Source organism: Lepidochelys kempii, chromosome 23 (assembly GCF_965140285.1).
Source record: "Lepidochelys kempii isolate rLepKem1 chromosome 23, rLepKem1.hap1, whole genome shotgun sequence".
Lineage (NCBI taxonomy): Eukaryota > Metazoa > Chordata > Testudines > Cheloniidae > Lepidochelys > Lepidochelys kempii.
Window position 1 is genome coordinate 14,544,819 of NC_136402.1, and position 19,255 is coordinate 14,564,073.

The 19,255-nt window shown below is 61.1% G+C and overlaps 1 protein-coding gene across 1 annotated transcript in view; it reads left to right on the forward strand.

Annotated features, from left to right (window-relative positions):
- Window positions 1–18,502, forward strand: part of SHISA7 (shisa family member 7) — a 29,992-nt gene extending 11,490 nt beyond the window's left edge. Inside the window, exons 2-6 of the mRNA XM_078850184.1 lie at window positions 2,983–3,942; window positions 5,746–5,900; window positions 11,774–11,839; window positions 12,110–12,259; window positions 12,741–18,502. Of these exons, the coding sequence (XP_078706310.1) occupies window positions 3,383–3,942; window positions 5,746–5,900; window positions 11,774–11,839; window positions 12,110–12,259; window positions 12,741–13,324 (1,515 nt within the window). The 5' untranslated portion in view covers window positions 2,983–3,382 and the 3' untranslated portion in view covers window positions 13,325–18,502. The remainder of the gene's footprint in view (window positions 1–2,982; window positions 3,943–5,745; window positions 5,901–11,773; window positions 11,840–12,109; window positions 12,260–12,740) is intronic.
- Window positions 18,503–19,255: the final 753 nt, after the last annotated feature.

Genomic DNA, 19,255 nt, shown 5'->3' on the forward strand with positions numbered 1-19,255 from the left:
GTGTATATAATGTCTACTGCAGTTTCCATGGTATGCATCCGATTAAGTGAACTGTAGCTCACGAAAGCTCATGCTCAAATAAATTGGTTAGTCTCTAAGGTGCCACAAGTACTCCTTTTCTTTTTGGTTTTGTATCTGTTGATCTGGCCGGGTTTGGTGTTGCATTGAGTTGGTGGTTCCTGGTCTGTGGGGAGCTTGCTTCTGCTGATGAGCTTGGAAAGGTTGGTGGGTGGTTGAAAGGCCAGAAGAGGAGGTTCAGAAAAGCCTTCTCAGAATGGGGTCCCCATCAAGTATGGGTTGTAGTTGTGGGGTGTTAGTTTAATAGGCAGCAGGTTTAAAACAAACAAGTATGGGCTGGATGAATGCACTACAAGGTGGGTAGAAAGCTGGCTAGATTGTTGGGCTCAACGGGTAGTGATCAATGGCTCCATATCTAGTTGGCAGCCGGTATCAAGTGGAGTACCCCAAGGGTCGGTCCTGGGGCCGGTTTTGTTCAATATCTTCATAAATGATCTGGAGGATGGTGTGGATTGCACTCTCAGCAAATTTGCGGATGATACTAAACTGGGAGGAGTGGTAGATACGCTGGAGGGGAGGGATAGGATACAGAAGGACCTAGACAAATTGGAGGATTGGGCCAAAAGAAATCTGATGAGGTTCAATAAGGATAAGTGCAGGGTCCTGCACTTAGGACGGAAGAACCCAATGCACAGCTACAGACTAGGGACCGAATGGCTAGGCAGCAGTTCTGCGGAAAAGGACCTAGGGGTGACAGTGGACGAGAAGCTGGATATGAGTCATCAGTGTGCCCTTGTTGCCAAGAAGGCCAATGGCATTTTGGGATGTATAAGTAGGGGCATAGCGAGCAGATCGAGGGACGTGATCGTTCCCCTCTATTCGACATTGGTGAGGCCTCATCTGGAGTACTGTGTCCAGTTTTGGGCCCCACACTACAAGAAGGATGTGGATAAATTGGAGAGAGTCCAGCAAAGGGCAACAAAAATGATTAGGGGTCTGGAACACATGACTTATGAGGAGAGGCTGAGGGAGCTGGGATTGTTTAGCCTGCAGAAGAGAAGAATGAGGGGGGATTTGATAGCTGCTTTCAACTACCTGAAAGGGGGTTCCAAAGAGGATGGCTCTAGACTGTTCTCAATGGTAGCAGATGACAGAACGAGGAGTAATGGTCTCAAGTTGCAGTGGGGGAGGTTTAGATTGGATATTAGGAAAAACTTTTTCACTAAGAGGGTGGTGAAACACTGGAATGCGCTACCTAGGGAGGTGGTAGAATCTCCTTCCTTAGAGGTTTTTAAGGTCAGGCTTGACAAAGCCCTGGCTGGGATGATTTAACTGGGAATTGGTCCTGCTTCGAGCAGGGGGTTGGACTAGATGACCTTCTGGGGTCCCTTCCAACCCTGATATTCTATGATTCTATGATTCTATGTACAACTGTCACGGCTGAGGATGAACTGGCTGTGTTTGGCCACGCATCTGGGGTGGATCTCCGAGGGGCGTCCATTGTCCCGCAAATCTCTGAGGCGGGTGGAGATGATGGAGATTCCACAACCTCCCTGGGCAATTTATCCCGTTGCTTAACCACCCTGACAGTTAGGAAAGTTTTTCCTAATGTCCAACCTAACCCCAGCTTGCTGCAATGTAAGCCCATTGCTTCTGGTCCTGTCCTCAGGGGTTAACGAGAATTTTCTCCCTCCTCTTTGTAACATCCCTTTATGAACTTGAAAACTTATCACGTCCTCTCTCAGTCTTCTCTTCTCCAGACTAAACAAACCTGGTTTGTTTTTTTCAATCTTCCCTCACAGGTCACGTTTTCTAGACCTGAATCATTTTTGTTGCTCTTCTCTGGACTTTCTCCAAATCTTTCCTGAAATGTGGCGCCCAGAACAGGACACAATACTCCTGTTGAGGCCTAATCAGCGCAGAGTAGAGCAGAAGAATTACTTCTCGTGTCTTGCTTACAACACTCCTGCCATAAATCTCAGAATGATGTTTGCTTATTTTGCAACAGCGTTAGTGTTGACTCATATCTAGCTTGTGATCCACTTTGACCCCCAGATCCTTTCCGCAGTACTCCTTCTGAAGCCGTCCTTTTCCATTCTTTATGTGTGCCACTGATTGGTCCTTCCTAAGTGGGGCGCTTTGCATTTATCCTGATTGAATTCCATGCTGTTGACTTCAGACCATTTCTCCCGTTGGTGGAGATCATTTTGAATGTGCGTTCACCACTGATGCTAACCTATCTGCCCAACCTTGTATTTAGCTGGGACACGCAGAGTGCCTTTCCCAGACCCAGAGACGAGCTCTCTACAGATGGACAGCTGGTCTCTTTCTCCAACAGAAGTTGGTCCAATAACAGATATTGCCTCGCCCGCCTTCTCTCTGCTCTGTTTTTATGTGGCTTGGAGCGTCTGTGGCTTTACAAATGGTGCACTAAAAATTGCCTTAAGTTTTGCTTTCCCCTCAACATGTCACACTTTGGGGATCCCAGCCTCAATCCCCTTGATTCTATTGTGCCTGTTGCTGGGACTAGACACTTACAATCGCTCAGCTCTTTAAACTAGTAATTCATTGGAAATCAATAACCACTACAGAATCAGACACCAGGACACAGGGGTGTCTCGGATCTGGGGTTCCCAGGGGCTATAGTATGGCAGAGAGGATGCAGGAGTGTCACAGTGCTGGGGTGCAACGGGGCCCCGATCTCGGTGACTCTGTGTCTGGGCAGCGCCCGGCATGATGGAGCCCCGATCTCGGTGACTCTGTGTCTGGGCAGCGCTCTGGCCATCCCCCCGATCTGCCCCCGCTGGGCTCTGGGGGACAGAGATCTGCCACAGCTCACGACTCCGGAAGCCGGGGCTCTGGGGAAAAGAGCCTGTCCCAGGAGTGGGGATGACGTTATGCTCGTTGGGGTCATGGTGCGATAGCTGCCGACTCCCCCATCTCTCTCTCTCTCTTTCTCTGCAGATTTCTCTCTCGGATTCTTTTATACGGATTGATCCATTTTTTATAACCACAAGAAGGAACCAGCTAACGGGGACCAGACGCCCTGACCTCCCCCGGCAACTCTGCACCGTGTCAAGGCACCCTTCTGCGCCCCCCCCCACCGCCCCCAGTGCCATCTGCTGAGCCCCTCCATTCCCCCTACCCAGGGTTGTCTCACGGGACCCACCGTACCCCCCACCCGGTGCCATCTCCTGGTGCATCTCCCATCTCCCCGTCCCTGTGCCCCCACATACACCCCAGCTGCCCATTTACTTGCATCTTCTGGGGCCCCTCTGTGCCCTCCTCACCTCCCCCAACCCAGGGCTTCTCCCTGCCCCCCCCCATTTGCTCCCCGTCTCCCAGGGTCGTCCCCCCGCACACCATGTACCACCTGCTGACTGTCCTCCTCTGCGCCGCCCTGGAGGCCCTGAGCTGCCGGCCGGCCCTGGCAGTCCTCCAGGCCCCTCGCCCAGCCAACCACAGCCGGGCGCTGCCCAGCCTGCTGGCTCACCTCAAGCGGCTGGCGGGGGGCAACGGCACAGGGGCGGGGGCCTGGGGGGGCCGGGCGGCTGAGACGTGCCAGGGCTACTACGACGTCATGGGCCAGTACGACGCTGCCTTCAACTGCACCACGGGCGGCTACCGCTTCTGCTGCGGCACGTGCCACTACCGCTTCTGCTGCGAGCACCGGGCCATGCGGCTGGAGCAGGGCCGCTGCACCAACGTGGAGACCCCCTTCTGGGCCCACACCCAGGCCAGCAGCACGGCCGGGCCCGGGGGCCGGGGGCCGGGGGGCTCCGAGGCCGCCCGCCAGCAGAGCAACAGCACCGTCTACGTGGTCTGCGGTGTCATCAGCTTCACCCTGGCCGTGGGCCTGGGCATCAAGGTGGCCTTTGGCAAGGCTTCCCGCCGGCCCCAGGGGCGGGAGATCAACATGCCCAGGTGAGGGGGGAGAGTCGGGGGCCACGGGGAAAGGGGGGAGGGGAGGGGAGAGTCAGGGGCCAAGGGGGAGGGGAGAGGAGGGGGAGTTGTGGGGCCATGAGGAAGGGGGAGAGGGGAGTCGGGGGCCATGGGGAAAGGGGGGAGGGGAGGGGAGAGGCAGGGGGACTTGGGGCACCATGAGGAAGGGGGAGAGGGGAGGGGAGAGTCAGGGGCCATGGGGAAAGGGGGAGGGGAGAGGAGGGGGAGTTGGGGCCCAGGGGAAGGAGCCATGATTGGAAGAAGGGAGGGGGTTGGGGAGGGGAGTGTCAGGCGGCCATGGGGAAGGGGGGGAGGGGAGTATCAGAGGTCATGCGGGGATGGGAGTATCGGGTTCATGGGGGAGGGGAGGGGAGAGGCAGGGGGAATTGGGGCCTGGGGGACGGGGCTATGACTGGGACAAGGGAGGGATCGGGGGAGGAGAGTGTCAGGCAGCCATGGGGAAAGGGGGGACGGGAAAGGGGGGGAGTTGGGGGGCAATGAGGAAGGGGAGAGGGGAGGGGAGAGACAGGGGGAGTTGGGGCCCAGGTGAAGGAGCCATGACTGGGAGAAGGGAGGCGGTCGGGGAGGGGAGTGTCAGGCGGCCATGGGGAAAGGGGGGAGGGGAGTATCAGAGGTCATGCCGGGATGGGAGTATCAGGGGTTCATGGGGGAGGGGAGGAGAGTGTCTGAGTTCATGGGGGAGGGGAGAGGCAGGGGGAATTGGGGCCCAGGTGAAGGAGCCATGACTGGGAGAAGGGAGGGGGTCAGGGAAGGGAGTGTCAGGCGGCCATGGGGAAAGGGGGGAGGGGAGAGGAGGGGAGTTTGGGGGCAATGAGGAAGGGGAGAGGAGAGGCAGGGGAATTGGGGCCTGGGGGGAGGGGGCCATGACTGGGAGAAGGGAGTGGGTCAGGGAGGGGAGTGTCAGAGGTCATGGGGGGATGTGAGTATCAGGGGTTCACATGGGAGGGGAGGGGAGAGGCAGGGGGAATTGGAGGCTGGGGGAAGGGAGTGTCGGGGGCCATGGGGAAAGGGGGGAGGGGAGAGGAGGGGAGTTTGGGGGCAATGAGGAAGGGGAGAGGAGAGGCAGGGGAATTGGGGCCCGGGGGGAGGGGGCCATGACTGGGAGAAGGGAGTGGGTCGGGGAGGGGAGTGTCAGGCGGCCATGGTGGTGGGGGGAGGGGAGTATCAGAGGTCATGGGGGATGTGAGTATCAGGGGTTCACGCGGGAGGGGAGGGGAGAGGCAGGGGGAATTGGAGGCCGGGGGAAGGGAGTGTCGGGGGCCATGGGGAAAGGGGGGAGGGGAGTGTCTGGGGTTCATGGGGAAGGGGGAAGGGGGGAGTGGAGAGGCAGGGGGAGTTTGGGGTGGGGGGAGGGCGGAAGCAGGGGGGAGTTGGGAGCCAGGGGGAGGGGGCCCTGGCTGGGAGAGAGGAGGAGAGGGGAAGGGATCGGGGGTCAAGGGGAGAGGTGGAGGCCAGAGGGAGGGGTGCAGCTGGGGGGAGAGGTGTGGGGAGTTGGGGGCCATGGGGAGGCGAGAAGGGAGGGGGCACGGGAGTGGGGCTGGGTGTGGGGCATGGCAGTGGGAAGGGGGGCCGGCAGGACAGTGGGGGAGCACCTAGTGGCAAGGCCGGGTGGGGCAGCCCCAGGGTCTGTCTGGGCCCAGAGCCCCCTAGTGGTGAGGCCGGCGGCGCAGGCCAGGGCAGCCCCAGGGGCCGTGCCCCGGCGGGGGGGGGGCCGGGTTACCTGTGGGTGTCTGACGGGCGCTGCCCCCCCCCCCCCCCGCCCAGGGCTCTTGTCGACATTCTCCGGCACCAGGCTGGGACCAGCTCGCGCGCCGAGCGCAGCAACAGCACCGCCCTCACCTCAGCGTCCCAGGACAACGGCCCAGCCCGGCCCCCGAAGAACCTCTACAACCCCGTCAAGCCCTGCCAGAGCAACCACGGTCGGTACAGCGGCACTAGGGGCCCTGCGCCGCGGGGGGTGCTGGGCTGCGGGGAGCGGGGGGTTGGTGGGGGGGCACTGGGCTGCGGGGAGCAGGGCAGGGGCTCGGCGGGGGGCACTGGGCTGCAGGGGGCGGGGGCTTGGTGGGGGGGCACTGGGCTGCAGGAAGCATGGCAGGGGGCTCGGCGGGGGGCACTGGGCTGCAGGGGGCGGGGGGCTCGGCGGGGGGCACTGGGCTGCAGGAAGCGTGGCAGGGGGCTTGGTGGGGGGCACTGGGCTGCAGGAAGCGTGGCAGGGGCTCGGCGGGGGGCACTGGGCTGCAGGGGGTGGGGGGCTTGGTGGGGAGGCACTGGGCTGCAGGAAGCGGGGCTGGGGGCTTTGTTGGTGGGGGGCACTGGGCTGCAGGGAGTGGGGTGGGGATCTTGGTGGGGGGCAGGGGCTGCAGGGGGTGGGGCGGGGGCTCAGCGGGGGCCGCTGTGCTGCGGGGAGCAGGGTAGGGGGCTCAGCAGGGGGGACTGGGCTGCAGGGAGTGGGGTGGGGATCTTGGTGGGGGGGCAGGGGTTGCAGGGGGTGGGGCGGGGGCTCAGCGGGGGCCGCTGTGCTGCGGGGAGCAGGGTAGGGGGCTCAGCAGGGGGGACTGGGCTGCAGGGAGTGGGGTGGGGATCTTGGTGGGGGGGCAGGGGTTGCAGGGGGTGGGGCGGGGGCTCAGCGGGGGCCGCTGTGCTGCGGGGAGCAGGGTAGGGGGCTCAGCAGGGGGGGCTGGGCTGCAGGGAGTGGGGTGGGGATCTTGGTGGGGGGGCAGGGGTTGCAGGGGGTGGGGCGGGGGCTCAGCGGGGGGCGCTGTGCTGTGGGGAGCAGGGTAGGGGGCTCAGCAGGGGGGGCTGGGCTGCAGGGAGGGGGCTGGGCGCTGTCTCCCCATGGCCGGATGTACTGTGTGTGTGCCCGCATTAGGGCCGTGCACTGGGTGTGTGTCTGGGGTATCCCCCATATCGCTGCCCACCCCTCTCTTGCGCCCCGGCTGCTCCACAACCAGCGGTTTCTCCCCCAAGGACACTGAGCTGAGTTGGGTCGGGGGGGGGTCTGTGCCAGGGGCTAGGACATCCTGGGCGGGGGGGGGGGCTAGCACTCACTTACCCTGGCGCATCCCATGCCCCACAGGCTGTTAACCCACGGAGTGCATCCCCTGCCCTCCTGCCTCCCACGGGGAACACTGGCCATGCCAAGGGGTGAAACCAGGAGCTGGGGGGGGGATATGCTTGGCTGCATGGCTGTCATCGTCACCCCACCAGCCTGTGCCTCACGATCATCTCCCAGCTGGGCAGGGGGGTGTTTGTCTGAGCACCCCACTGGGAAGCTGGCTATCAGGGCAGATGGACCCATGGGGCTGATCCACAGGGCAGGGAGAGGGGTGGGGGTCAGGGGCTTACTGGCAGGGGAGGCCATGGGGCCCGGTATCGTAGGGCCGGCATTAGGGGGTTAGATCTGGGGATGACAAGGGAGGGGTGGATTAGTCAGCTCCAGAGTCAGTTCAGCCCCTCCCCGACACTCAACCTTCCCCCATCACCAAGGGGCCCCCTTTCCCGATGGAGCCCCCCCTGTGGGGAAAGGGGGGCGCATTGTCCATGGATTGGTCAGCCCGCCCTCTTCCCTCCACCAGGGCCCCCCGGGGGGCAGCTTGCTGAGACTGAACAAACTCATGTCACACCTGGGGCAGTTAAACAGGCCTGCGCCTGGCTTGTTTGGGATTGGCGTCCCCTGGAGGGGAAAGGCCCCGGGCCCCATTCCCTGCCCCCCACCCCCGGCAAATCTTTGGGCAATGGTACTTTGGAGCCGGTGATTTCTGGGCCCAGGCATTACGGCGCAGGGTATGGTGGGAGATCGCGGTTTGCCATGGCAACCGGTGCTAGCTGTCGTGGGGTGTCTGTGGCTGAGCATTCATGGCAGGGCTGGGGGGGGTGCGGTGGCTGAGTCATTCCCCCCCCCAGGGGATCCGAAAACCTCCTTGAGGCATGTTCTGTTAAAGGGGGATTACGAGGTCTTGGGGGAGGGGATCTAAAGCAGGGGGTGGGGGAAGCAGAGAAATTGGAGAGGGGTCCCAGCAGCTGGGGGGGCAGCAGTGGAGTGCAGGACTGAGGGTGGACTGGGGTGGGGTCCCAGCAGCTGGGGTGGTGAAGGGATTGTAGGCTGGGGGGGTGGATTGGGGAGGGGTCCCAGAAGCTGTGGGGGGCAGCAGAGGAGTGCAGGCCGTAGGGGCGGATTGGGGAGGGGTCCCAACAGCCGGGGCGGCAGCAGGGCAGTGCAGGCTGGGGGGTGGATTGGGGAGGGGTCCTAGCAGCTGGGGGGCAGCAGGGGAGTGCGGGCTGGGGGGTGGATTGGGGAGGGGTCTCAGCAGCTGGGGGGTGTGCAAGGGAAGTGTAGGCCGGGGGGGTGGATTGGGGAGGGGTCCCAGCTGCTGGGGGAGCGCAGTCAGGGGGGTGGATTGGGGAAGGGTCCCATCCCCTTGGGGAGAGAGGGGAGTGCAGTCGGGGGGGGTTGGATTAGGGAGGGGTCCCAGCAGCTGGGGGTCATGGCCAGCAGGACATTAGCTAGCGGGGGTCAGTGTGGGTTGTCAGTTTAACTCTATCCTGCTGCCCCACATCGCCTCTTGTGGGGTGCAGGATCCCACTTCGCTCGCAGGCCCAAGCGGGCACTTTGTGCTGCCATGACACAGTGGCTGCACCCCAGAAGTGGCTGCATTTGGGAGCGATGTGGCCCTCGTTCTGCTTGGCATGGTCTGTGCCTTTACGGGGGCTGGGTATTTCCGTCCATCGGGAGGGGGACGGAGACACCCCTGGTCGTCATGAACTGAGCTACTTCTCTAGCGCCCGTCACCATAGCGTCTGGGCTCCTCCCGCTCTTCTCCTGACACACCCAGGGAGGCAGGGCTGTCGTCTCCATTGTGCAGAGGGGGAAACTGAGGCAGGGAGCTACTACAGAACCTGGGCTGGGTCCCTGCAGCTGGGACTTCAGAGGCTGCAGCTCCGTGTGCGGCGCAGGCCCGGGGATGAGAACTGATCCCTGTTCATGGGGGGTGGATTCATTTTGCAGGGTAGGCTCCAGGGTCTCATTAGTGGGGGACCACGTGGGTGTTCTGGGGGCACTGGAGGGCACTCGACCCCATCACCCGCACCTAGGAATTGGGGCCCATTGAATATTCTTTGGGGGGCAAATTTCCCATTTGCGGCCCCCTGCCTGTAATGCCGGCCCTGAGCCTTCCCTACCATTCTACACTCCCCTCCCCGAGCCAGGAGAGAACCCAGGAGTCCTGGCTCCCAGCCCCCCTTGCTGTAATCACTAGACCCCACTCACCTCCTAGAGCTGGGGAGAGAACCCAGGCATCTGCTGGGGTGCACCCTGGTACTTGGGCAGCTTTAGGCGGGCCCAGGGAGACACCCAGTGGCTGTTTGGAGAATGGCAGGTTTCTTCATTACACTGCTCCAGAGAGTATCCATCCCTCCCTCCCTCCCCTGCAACCCACATCCCCCGATCCCTCCAACCATCCCTCCCCTGCACCCCCACATCCCCCGATCCCTCCATCCATTCGTCCCCTGCATCCCCACATCCCCGATCCCTCCATCCATTCGTCCCCTGCACCCCCACATCCCCAATCCCTCCCTCCATCCCTCCCCTGCACCCCCACCCACATCCCTCCATCCCCACCTCTGCACACCCATATTCACTAATCTCTCCATCCATCCCTCCCCTGCACCCCCACATCCCCCTGATCCCTCTGTCCATCCCTCCCCTGCACCCCCACATCCCTGATCCCTCCATCCCTCCCCTGCACCCCCACCCACATCCCTCCATCCCCACCTCTGCACACCCATATTCACTAATCTCTCCATCCATCCCTCCCCTGCACCCCCACATCCCCCTGATCCCTCTGTCCATCCCTCCCCTGCACCCCCACATCCCCGATCCCTCCCTCCATCCCTCCCCTGCACCCCCACCTACATCCCTCCATCCCCACCCCTGCACACCCATATTCACTAATTTCTCCATCCATCCCTCCCCTGCACCCCACATTGCCCCAATCCCTCCCTCCATTATTCCCTTGCACCCCTACCCCGATCCCTCCATCCCTCCCCTGCACCCCCATATTCCCGCTCACCCCAGAGGTATCTGCCCTCACACATTACCTTTAAGGGTTTGGGGTTTTTTTGTCCCCAGACAAAAAATACATCAGGCGGACCCAGAGGTGTCTGAGCTCATACATTACCTTCAAGGGGCGTGGATGTTTGTCCCCAGACAGAAAATAACATCAGTCAGACCCGGCAGTCTGACCTTGCACCTTACCTTTAAGGGGCTGAGGTTTTTTTTGTCACCAGACAGAAAAGACCATCAAGCGGACCCTGGGCCAGAAGTGTCTGACCTTGCACCTTACCTTTAACGGGCTGGGGTTGTTTTTTTTTTTGTCCCCAGACCGAAAATACCATCAGGCGGACCCAGAAGTGTCTGACCTTGCCCATTACCTTTAAGGGGCCACTTTTTTTGTCCCCAGAGAGAAAATATCATGAGGCGGACCCAGAACTGTCTTACCTTGAACCTTACCTTTAATGGGCTGGAGGGGTTTTTTTGTTTAGTTTTGTGTCCCCCAGACAGAAAATACCATCAGGCGGACCCAGAAGTGTCTGACCTTGCACCTTACCTTTAAGGGGCCATGTTTTTTTTGTCCCCAGACAGAAATAGCACCAGATGGACCCAGAAATCTCTGACCTTGCACCTTACCTTTAAGGGGCTGGGGTTTTTTTGTTGTTTGTTGTTGTCCCCAGAAGGAAAATAGCACCAGGGGGCCCGGGCCCGGGTTCACAACGGCGCCAGTGCCCTGGAGCCGGGCCCAGGCTCAGAAGGGGCCCTGGCCTGCTCCGCTTGCTCTGCGCCCCGGGACCCCGCCAGCCCCCTGGCCCCAGCCGCCAGATCCCCTCTGCCCCCCGGCCGGACCCCAGTGCACCCCCGGCCCCGGGCAGTCTCTGCTTCCTCCCCACCACCTGGGGGGCCCCCTGTCCCCCCCCCGGCGCTGAGCCACCCGGGACTGGGGCAGGAGCCCCGCCAGTCTCAGCCAGTTGATGGGGGCGCAGTGTGGGGCGCTTGGCTGGGCCCCTCCAGGCAAGTGGGTCCTGAGGGAGCCTGGCCGGGGCAGGCCCTGGCCTGGCTGATCGCACCACTCCCAAGGGGCCGGAGCGATTCCCGGCCCCGGGACCAGCCCTGGCTGCGCTGCCGGCTCAGCCCAGCAGACAGTCGCCTCCCAGCAGGGCCGGTGACTGCGGCCGGGAGCCAGGGCATGGGGGAAGGGGTCTGGGGGGTGCTGGGCTGCACGGGGGCGGGGTAGATGGTGTGTTGGGGCACATGGGAGTGGGGGCTCTGTGGGGGGTGCTGGGCAGTTGTGGTGGGGCGGTGGGCAGGGGTGGTGTTGTGCAGGGTGCTGTGCATTTGTGGGTGGGTCTGGGGGCGGTACTGGGCATAGTGGGTCGGGGGGGGCTCTGGCCATAGGGAGCTGGGGGGTGCTGGGCAGGGTGGGGAGGGGCTGTGTGGCGTGACATGGGCCCGCCCCCCCCCCCCGAGGGGAAGGGGCAGGCCGGCAGCACATGGCCGGGCAGCCGGTTTGTAAATAGTGCCCTGCACTGGGCTGGGCGGAGGGGGGCCGGCCCCTCGCTCGGGGGGCTGACGTCCCCGCGCCACGCTCCACTGCCCCCCCGGGGGCCCACAAAAGGTTAATCCGGCCCTGGGGGGACCCAGAGGTGTCTGACCTCGCACATTACCTTTAAGGGGCTGGGTTTTGCTGGTGGGGTTTGGGGTTTTTTGCCCCCAGATGACTAACCCGGCTTTGCCTTGCAGACAACATGCACCACAACTATGTGCACCTCAGCGTGAGCAGCCCGAAGCACCATGCCGCCACGCTGGGTAGGTGGCGCGGGGGGCGGCCGGCCCAGCTCTGGGCCCCAGGGCCGGGGGAGGGGGCCCCGTTTTCTCACCCGAACTGTCCCAGGGAATCCGAATCCTCCAGCCGGGAAACGGGGGGTAGAGGGGAGGGAGATAAAATGGCTCCGAGCGTTAATCTCTATCTTCACCCCTCCTCCAACCCCCTCTCCCTGGCCCGCTCCCTCCTGACCCCTCTCCCCACACTCCCTCTTCCCCTCCCCCTTCTCCCCCATCTCTTTCTGCCCACCCCAGACTGGCGAGTGCATCACACCCCAACGTCGGGCCTGAAGTACAACTCGCTCACCTGCTCCCGCTCCTTCCACAACCTCTCGCACCTGCCCCCGTCCTACGAGTCGGCCATCAAGTCGGAGCTCAGCCGCTACTCCTCGCTCAAGAGGCTGGGTGAGCCAGGGGCCCTGCCACTGGGGGGTGCTCACAGCCCGACCCCACCACTTCCACCAACCCCTGGGGACTTGCCCCGGGGGCCAGAGCTGGCCTGGGGAAGAATGGGGCCCAAGGCCTTTTCCCTCTAGGGGGCGCCAACTACCATGTGGCCCCAGGGCAGGGACAGGCTGGCTCAGGGGGGTAGGGAATGGGGCCCAGGGCCTTTCCCCTTTGGGGGGGGCCATCGGTTCCCAGGACTGACTGGCAGCCTGCGGGGGAAATGAATTCGTTCACAGTGGCCCCGTCCGGCCATGGAGCCTGTGAACGTGCAAAGGAGAGTTGGTCACATTGTCCATTATCTCCCATCCCCCTGACCCGTCCCTCCTGCCTTTGCCCCTCCCATCCCCCCCCTCCCCTGCTGCCTTTGCCCCTCCCATCCCCCCCCTGCTGCCTTTGCCCCTCCCATCCCCCCCCCTGCTGCCTTTGTCCCACCCCCCAGCGGAGAAGGACATGGATGAGCTGTACCTGAAGCGGCGGCACCTGGCCGAGCTGACGCGGGGCACGCTGCCCCTGCACGCCATGAAGATGAACTACGAGCGCTACGGGGAGGCGGCCCAGCACCCGCGGCGGGTGATGTCCCAGGAGCACATCCTCTCGGACGGCTACCGCCCCTCCCCCTACGACTGCACCGGCCCCCGGGAGCGGGTCGTCTCCCACGAGCGGCTGCTCTCCCGCGAGGTCCTGCACTCCCAGGAGCCTCTGCTCTCGCCCGAGCGCCTGCACCAGGGCACGGGACCCTTCCAGGAGCTGCGCCTGGGCCACCAGAAGGCCCTGTCCCAGACCAACATCTGTGCCGCTGGCACCCCGCTGCTCGAACGCCACCAGGGGCACAAGATGAACTCCCACCCGTCCTCCGCCAACTCGGCCCAAGCTGCCTGGGAGGTGGGCAGCAACCACACGGCCAACCGGCGCCAGGGCTTCGGCTCCCGCCGCCAAAGCACCATCGAGCAGCTGCAGTTCATTCCCGGGCACCACCCCAGCCAGCACCTCCGCACCGGGAGCAAGAATGAGGTCACCGTGTGAGGGCCCGGCTCAGGTGGACTCCACTTTCCAAGGCCACAGCTCTCTTCCTCCTCCTCCTCTGCGTCCTCCCCCCCGTCCTTCCCGTCTTCTTTCTTGGACCGGGCAGCCTGCTTCAAGGCCTTTGCCGGGCTTTGGTGGCATCCGCCTTTGATGACCTCAGCGCCATGAGTCCTGTCAACTTTTGATGATGTCAGGGTTAGGTTGAACCCATCCACGCTGGATGATGTCAGCCCCTGGGGCCCTGTCGACATTGGGTGACATCGAGGTTGCCTTGTCTCCGTCCATGTTAGATGATGTCCACAACTGGTGACATCACTGCTGTGGGCCCTCTTGACTTGTGATGATGTTAAGATTGCCTTGGGCCTGTCCGTGTTGGGTGACCTCAGCGCCACAGGCCTTGTCAACTTTTGATGATGTCAAGGTCGCTTTGAAGCCATCCACGCTGGATGACGTCAGCCCCTTGGAGCCTGTTGAGATTGGGTAATGTCAAGATTGCCTTGTCTCCATCCATGTTAGATGATGTCAGTGCCCTGGGCTCTATCGACTTTTGATGTCAAGATTGTGTTGAGCCTCTCCATGACTGATGACATCAGTGCTCGGGGCCCTCTCAACTTTTGTTGATGTCAGGATTGCCTGGGGCCCATCCACATTGGGTGACATCAGCACCATGGGCCCTGTCAACATCTGATATCAAAGTGGTGTTGGGCCTGTCCCCGTTGGATGACATCAGCACCATGGGCCTTGCTGACATTTGATGATGGCAAGATTGTGTTGGACCCATCCACGTTCGATGATGTCAAATTGCATTTGGCCTGTCCACCGACATCAGCGCTGTGGGCCCTGTTGATGGTTGATGATGTCAGGACAGTCAGGCCTGTCCATATAGGATTGCGTCAGTGCTGTGGTTGTGTCAACATTTGATTCCATCAGGACCAGCTGTCCTGTTGACTTTTGATGATGATGTCAGCACTGGCCATCTTTGATGACATCTGCACTGTGGCCCTTGTCTATGTGTCATGATGTGAGTACCACCAAGCCCGTCAACCTGTGATGATGTAAACACTGTGGGTCAACCTTTGATGATGCCAAGAGGGCTCTCAACCTCTGCTGTCAATACCGTCTCCATCTCATGACATCAACACTGTGGACCTTGTCGGTGATTGATAACATGAGTGCTGTGGGCCTTGTTGACGTCTGATGACATCATCGCCGTTTCATGGTCTCAACACTGTGGACCTCGTTGACCGTGGATGACACCAGTGTCCTGGGTGTCAGCCTGCTGGTTTTGACATCAGTCCAGTGGCTCCGTCACCGATTGACAATGCCTGTTCACTGGGCGTTGTCACTGATGATGTCACAGCAGTTGGCCTGGTCAATAGTTGAGGAGATCAAGCACTGCCAGGCCATCATCAACCCTTGATTATGTCAGCACTGCGGACTTTGTTGGTGATGGATGATGTCAAGATCATCAGGGTCTGTTGACCTTTAATGTCGGCCCTGTTGATATTCAGTGATGTCAACTCTGTGGACCTGGTTCCTTTTTTTGATGACATCAGCACTGTGGGCTTTGTCTATCTTTGATTATGTCAGTGCTGTGGGCCCAATCCCCTTTTTTATGACATCACAGCTGTGGACCTGGCCCGCTTTTTGATGCTATCGCCGCTTTTGAGACTCAGCCCATCCCATGATGTCATGCCCGCCGGCCCCGTCCATTCAATGAGGACGCCATGGTGCCTTCCGATGACATCAATGCTCCCCTCCAGCAGGCCAGATGCCCCCTGGCGCCAGGGTGGGAGCAAGCGGCCCCCTCTCCCCGGATCTCATGGCCGGGGCTGAGAGCTCATCAGGTGGGCCATGGTATGGCCAAACCTCCACTTCCATCCCACCGCTGAACCCCATGTACATATCTTTATATAGTGCTCTCTGGTATCTCTCTTCCAGGGCTTCGGCTCTTTGGATTTCCAGCCCACTCCACTGCCATGGGGCGGGGGAGCACGAGTCCCCACCCCTCCAGCACACGTGAATGTAGTTTGAACAGCCTCAGCTCTTTCAAACCCCGCCCCTCTCTCCCCAAGATCGTGGGTCACCCCCACGCCATGGGGTGGGCGGTAACTGGGTCTTCGTATCATGCCTTTTTCTTTATTTCTCTTCCGTTTCTTTGCGGGCCGCTTGCTAGGCCCTGGAATCTTCGATCTCATCACCCAGTAGAGTTCTGACGGGTCTCAGCCTCAAACCTTTTCATCCCTTCGTCCCCCTCTGCGCTCAGACCCCGACCATCCAGCGCCAAAACATGCTCCTCTTCTGCACTGCGGTATGCCTAGGGGGCATGGCCGGCTGCTACGGATACAGAGGCGCTGAGATGGGGTCCTGCCGCGCTGAGCGCTGCACAGATATCGTCACTGAGAGCGGAGTCGCATCAGGCCAGGTGCTGCCCCATCACACCGGGTACTGCCCAGACAAAGAATCACTGAGATCGGGGCCCCGTGGCGCCGGGCACTGCCCAGATACATACTATCTGTGTCTTCCCCACAGAGCTCTCCATCTAAATGTATCAAAATCAGCTGGAACCCAGGCTAGCCCACAGGGCTCCCTCTCCCCTTTGTGGCTGTACCATGGATAGTGGTTTATAGGCCACGTACCATTGGAGCTCTTTAGCCCAGGTGTAACACAATCCTATTCTTCCCCAAGGCATTAGAAACTCCCGAGGGCCTTGGCATGGCTTCTGGTACAGACCGTCCAGCCTTAAATAAAACCCCTCTCTTCACATTGGCTCCTGACCTCAGGGGACTCTCTGCAACCCGGGCAGGCAGTAGCTTAAACACCAATACAAGGAGTGGCTTTATTGCCATATGGTTAGCCTGCGGAACTCCCCACCACTGTATGTTGCTGTGGCCAAAAGCTTAGGTGCCTACAAAGGATCAGCTTCTCTAGGGGTCACTGTGACTCATGGCAATTCAGCCGGGCCCTCTGTCGCCAATCTCTTCAGCTGGGGTTATAAATCAAGAGCTGAAATAATTTAAAGCCAACCCCCTGGGTGGGTTAGTCTATTTGCCCCCCAGGGGATGTCTTGTCCCTTTCTCTGAAGCAAGTCTGTAGGGACCACTGGTGGAGACCCGGTTACCGGGCTAGATGGGCCTGCCCACTTGTCAGTTCTTAGACTCCTGTGATTTTTGCAGGGGGTGCTTCAGTGTTTGGGGTGCCCGTCTCAAGCGGCTGATTGTGAGAGAGGCGGGCGCTCAGTGCTGCCAGGTGATTGGGAATGCCTTGATGGCATCCAGAAATCACAGGAACAGAGGAAATTGACTGGAGCTGATTAATGGGCCCATCTAGCCCATCCTGTCTCTGACTGTGATCAGTACCGGATGCTTCAGGGGAAGGTGGTTAAAGCAGAAGGTTTGGGGACTCAGGACTCCTGGGGTCTATCCCTGGGGAGGGGAGCGAATTAGTGGTTAGAGCAGGGGAAGAGGGTCAGGTGTCAGGACTCCTGGGTTCCATGCCCCCTAAGACCGGTTGGATATCCCTTCCCACATTATGTTCCCGCTGGAGAGTCCTGTTCTCCATAGAGTCTGGGGCCTGTTGGGAGCGCTGGGATTGCCTAGTCTATCCCCCAGCGTAACGCAGGCTGGACCTGTCCTCTCCCCTTTTGAACCACCCTAAATTCTTGTTTTCAACAACCCCCTGCCACGGTGAGTTCCCCAGGCTCATTCCATATCATGTGGAAAAAAGCATTGCCTTTAACTCCCCTTGTCCTTTTAGCCAATCTCTCATGCTCCCCTCCCTGCCTTCCCCCTTTCAAAACACCACCCTGCCCTCGGCAGTTAACCCTTTGGACACTCTGAATTCAGAGGCCGCTCCCTTTAAGGGTCAGGCTGCAGGACATACCAGGCAAGGGGGGTTTAGGATTTGGTTTTTTAGGGCCCCCTTTTGAGGGGCGATTTTCTCTCCCCCCATCCCCCTGCCTGATCATCCAGGGGTGGCAAAGCTATAAGCTTACTCTTCCGGACGGGGAGCCCCAGCCTCCAACCTTCCCCTCCCCCAGCTAGATTTCTGCCCCTCTGCTCCCTTCTCAGGATCTTTGGATGAGGTCAGCTGGGCTCTGCCCCCTTGACTTCACTGGTGCCATAGGGCAGAGAATAGCCGTGGCGCAGGACGCCCCGGCCTTGACCCACAGCTGCCCCCAAAGGGCTCCAGGGGACAGGGAATAGCCACAACTCAGGGCACCCCTGCCATGCCCCCGATCTGCCCCCATGGGCCCTGGGGGGCAAGGAATAGCTATAGTGTCAGGGGCCCCAATCTGCCCTCTACTGCCCGGTGTGGGTGCAGCACCCTCATCCTGGCTGGGGCAGAGCACCCAGGGGCCCAAGCGTCTGGGGGAGAAGCTCGTGGGTTTTCTGCCCCACAACACTGGCGACGGCAGCACAAGCCATTCCCCCCACCTCCCCACTACGTCGTGCCCCCGGGATCTGTGGGGGACCCCCTCCACCCCCCCATTCCTTCCCAAGCCCCCTTCGTCCCCCTCCCCAGACATCCCCTCCTCCGCTGAACTCGAATCAAGGGCTAATGTTTCCTCTTCCTCCCCTCCTTGCCCCAGGGGTATTTTCGTGTTGGGAGGGGCAGGTCGGGGGGGCAGGGTTTTGTTGCTGTTGTTGTTGTTTTTTGGAAGTATCTCAATGCAAAACTTTCCCCTGATGGGGGGGACCCCAGGCTTTGGGGGGCAGAGGGAGCCGAGCCATTGGCCCCATTCACCCTGCCCTTTGCCCCTCAACTCGAGCCACCACCACCCCCCAAATAATCCCAGGGATTTTGGATCTTCGCAGTCAGCTCAAACCCAAGATGGGTTTGGGAGGGGACCGGTTTGGGAGACCGCTGTGGGCCTCCCTTGTGTGGCCCTCCTGGGTCGGGGAGGGCGGGGGGGTGTCAATGCGTCCTCCGCCTCGGTCCCATGCCTCCAAGCATAAGCCATAGTTGACCTGGAGCAGGTTGGGTCCCCGGATGAACAGCCATTCGGCCAGGACGGGACCTGGAACCCGCCCTGTGGGGGTCCGTGTTAGAGGAAAGGTGCTGAGATGTGGGGGGACTGGCTGGGGGGGATCCCTAGTCACCCCACGTCACTGGGAGCAGGGCGGGAGGGCGGTCATGGCATCCTCAGGGATTGTACAGACCAGAGTGAGCACGAGGATGGGGGCAGTATGTGTAGGGGGTGGGGGCATGGCGGGAGGTATGAGGGGAGCGTGGGGGGAGGTGGGAGTTTGGTGGAAGAAATGGGGGGATGGCAGAGGTGGGGAGGTTCAGTAGGAAGTGGTGGGATTGGCAGGAGGAATGTGGGGGGACAGCGGAGATGTGTGAGGAATGTGGGGGGATGGCAGGAGGTTTTGGGGGATGGTGGGAGGTCTGGGGGGATGACAGAAGTGGGGGGTTGGCAGGAGGAATGTGGGGGACAGCAGAGGTGTGTGAGGAATGTGGGGGGGATGGCAGGAGGTGTGGGGGGGTTGGCAGGAGGAATGTGGGGGGACGGTGGAGGTGTGGGAGGAACGTGGGGGGACAGCGGAAGGTGGGAGGTTGTGGGGAGGTGGGGGTTGTTGTGAAGTGTGTGAGGAATGTGGGGGTTCAGTGGAAAGGTGTGGAGGGACGATGGAGGTGTGGGGGGACAGCAGAGGGGTGAGGGGTCTCTGGGACGTGCAGGGGTTGGGAGGGGCTGCGTGGGTGGGTTGCGTATGAAGAGAACGTGTGTGTGGGGTGCGCGGGTGTGGGAGTGGTACCAGCGTGGGCATGCCGGGTTGTGCCCGGCTGTTGGCGTTGGGTGTGTTGGCACGCGCACGGCGGGATCCGGGGAGGCTCAGCAGGGGCACAATGTGTGTTGTATGGTGTGTCCTTGGCTCCATGCCTGAGACCCAGCTCTCCCTGCCCCTCTCAGGGCCGGGGGGCCCGCAC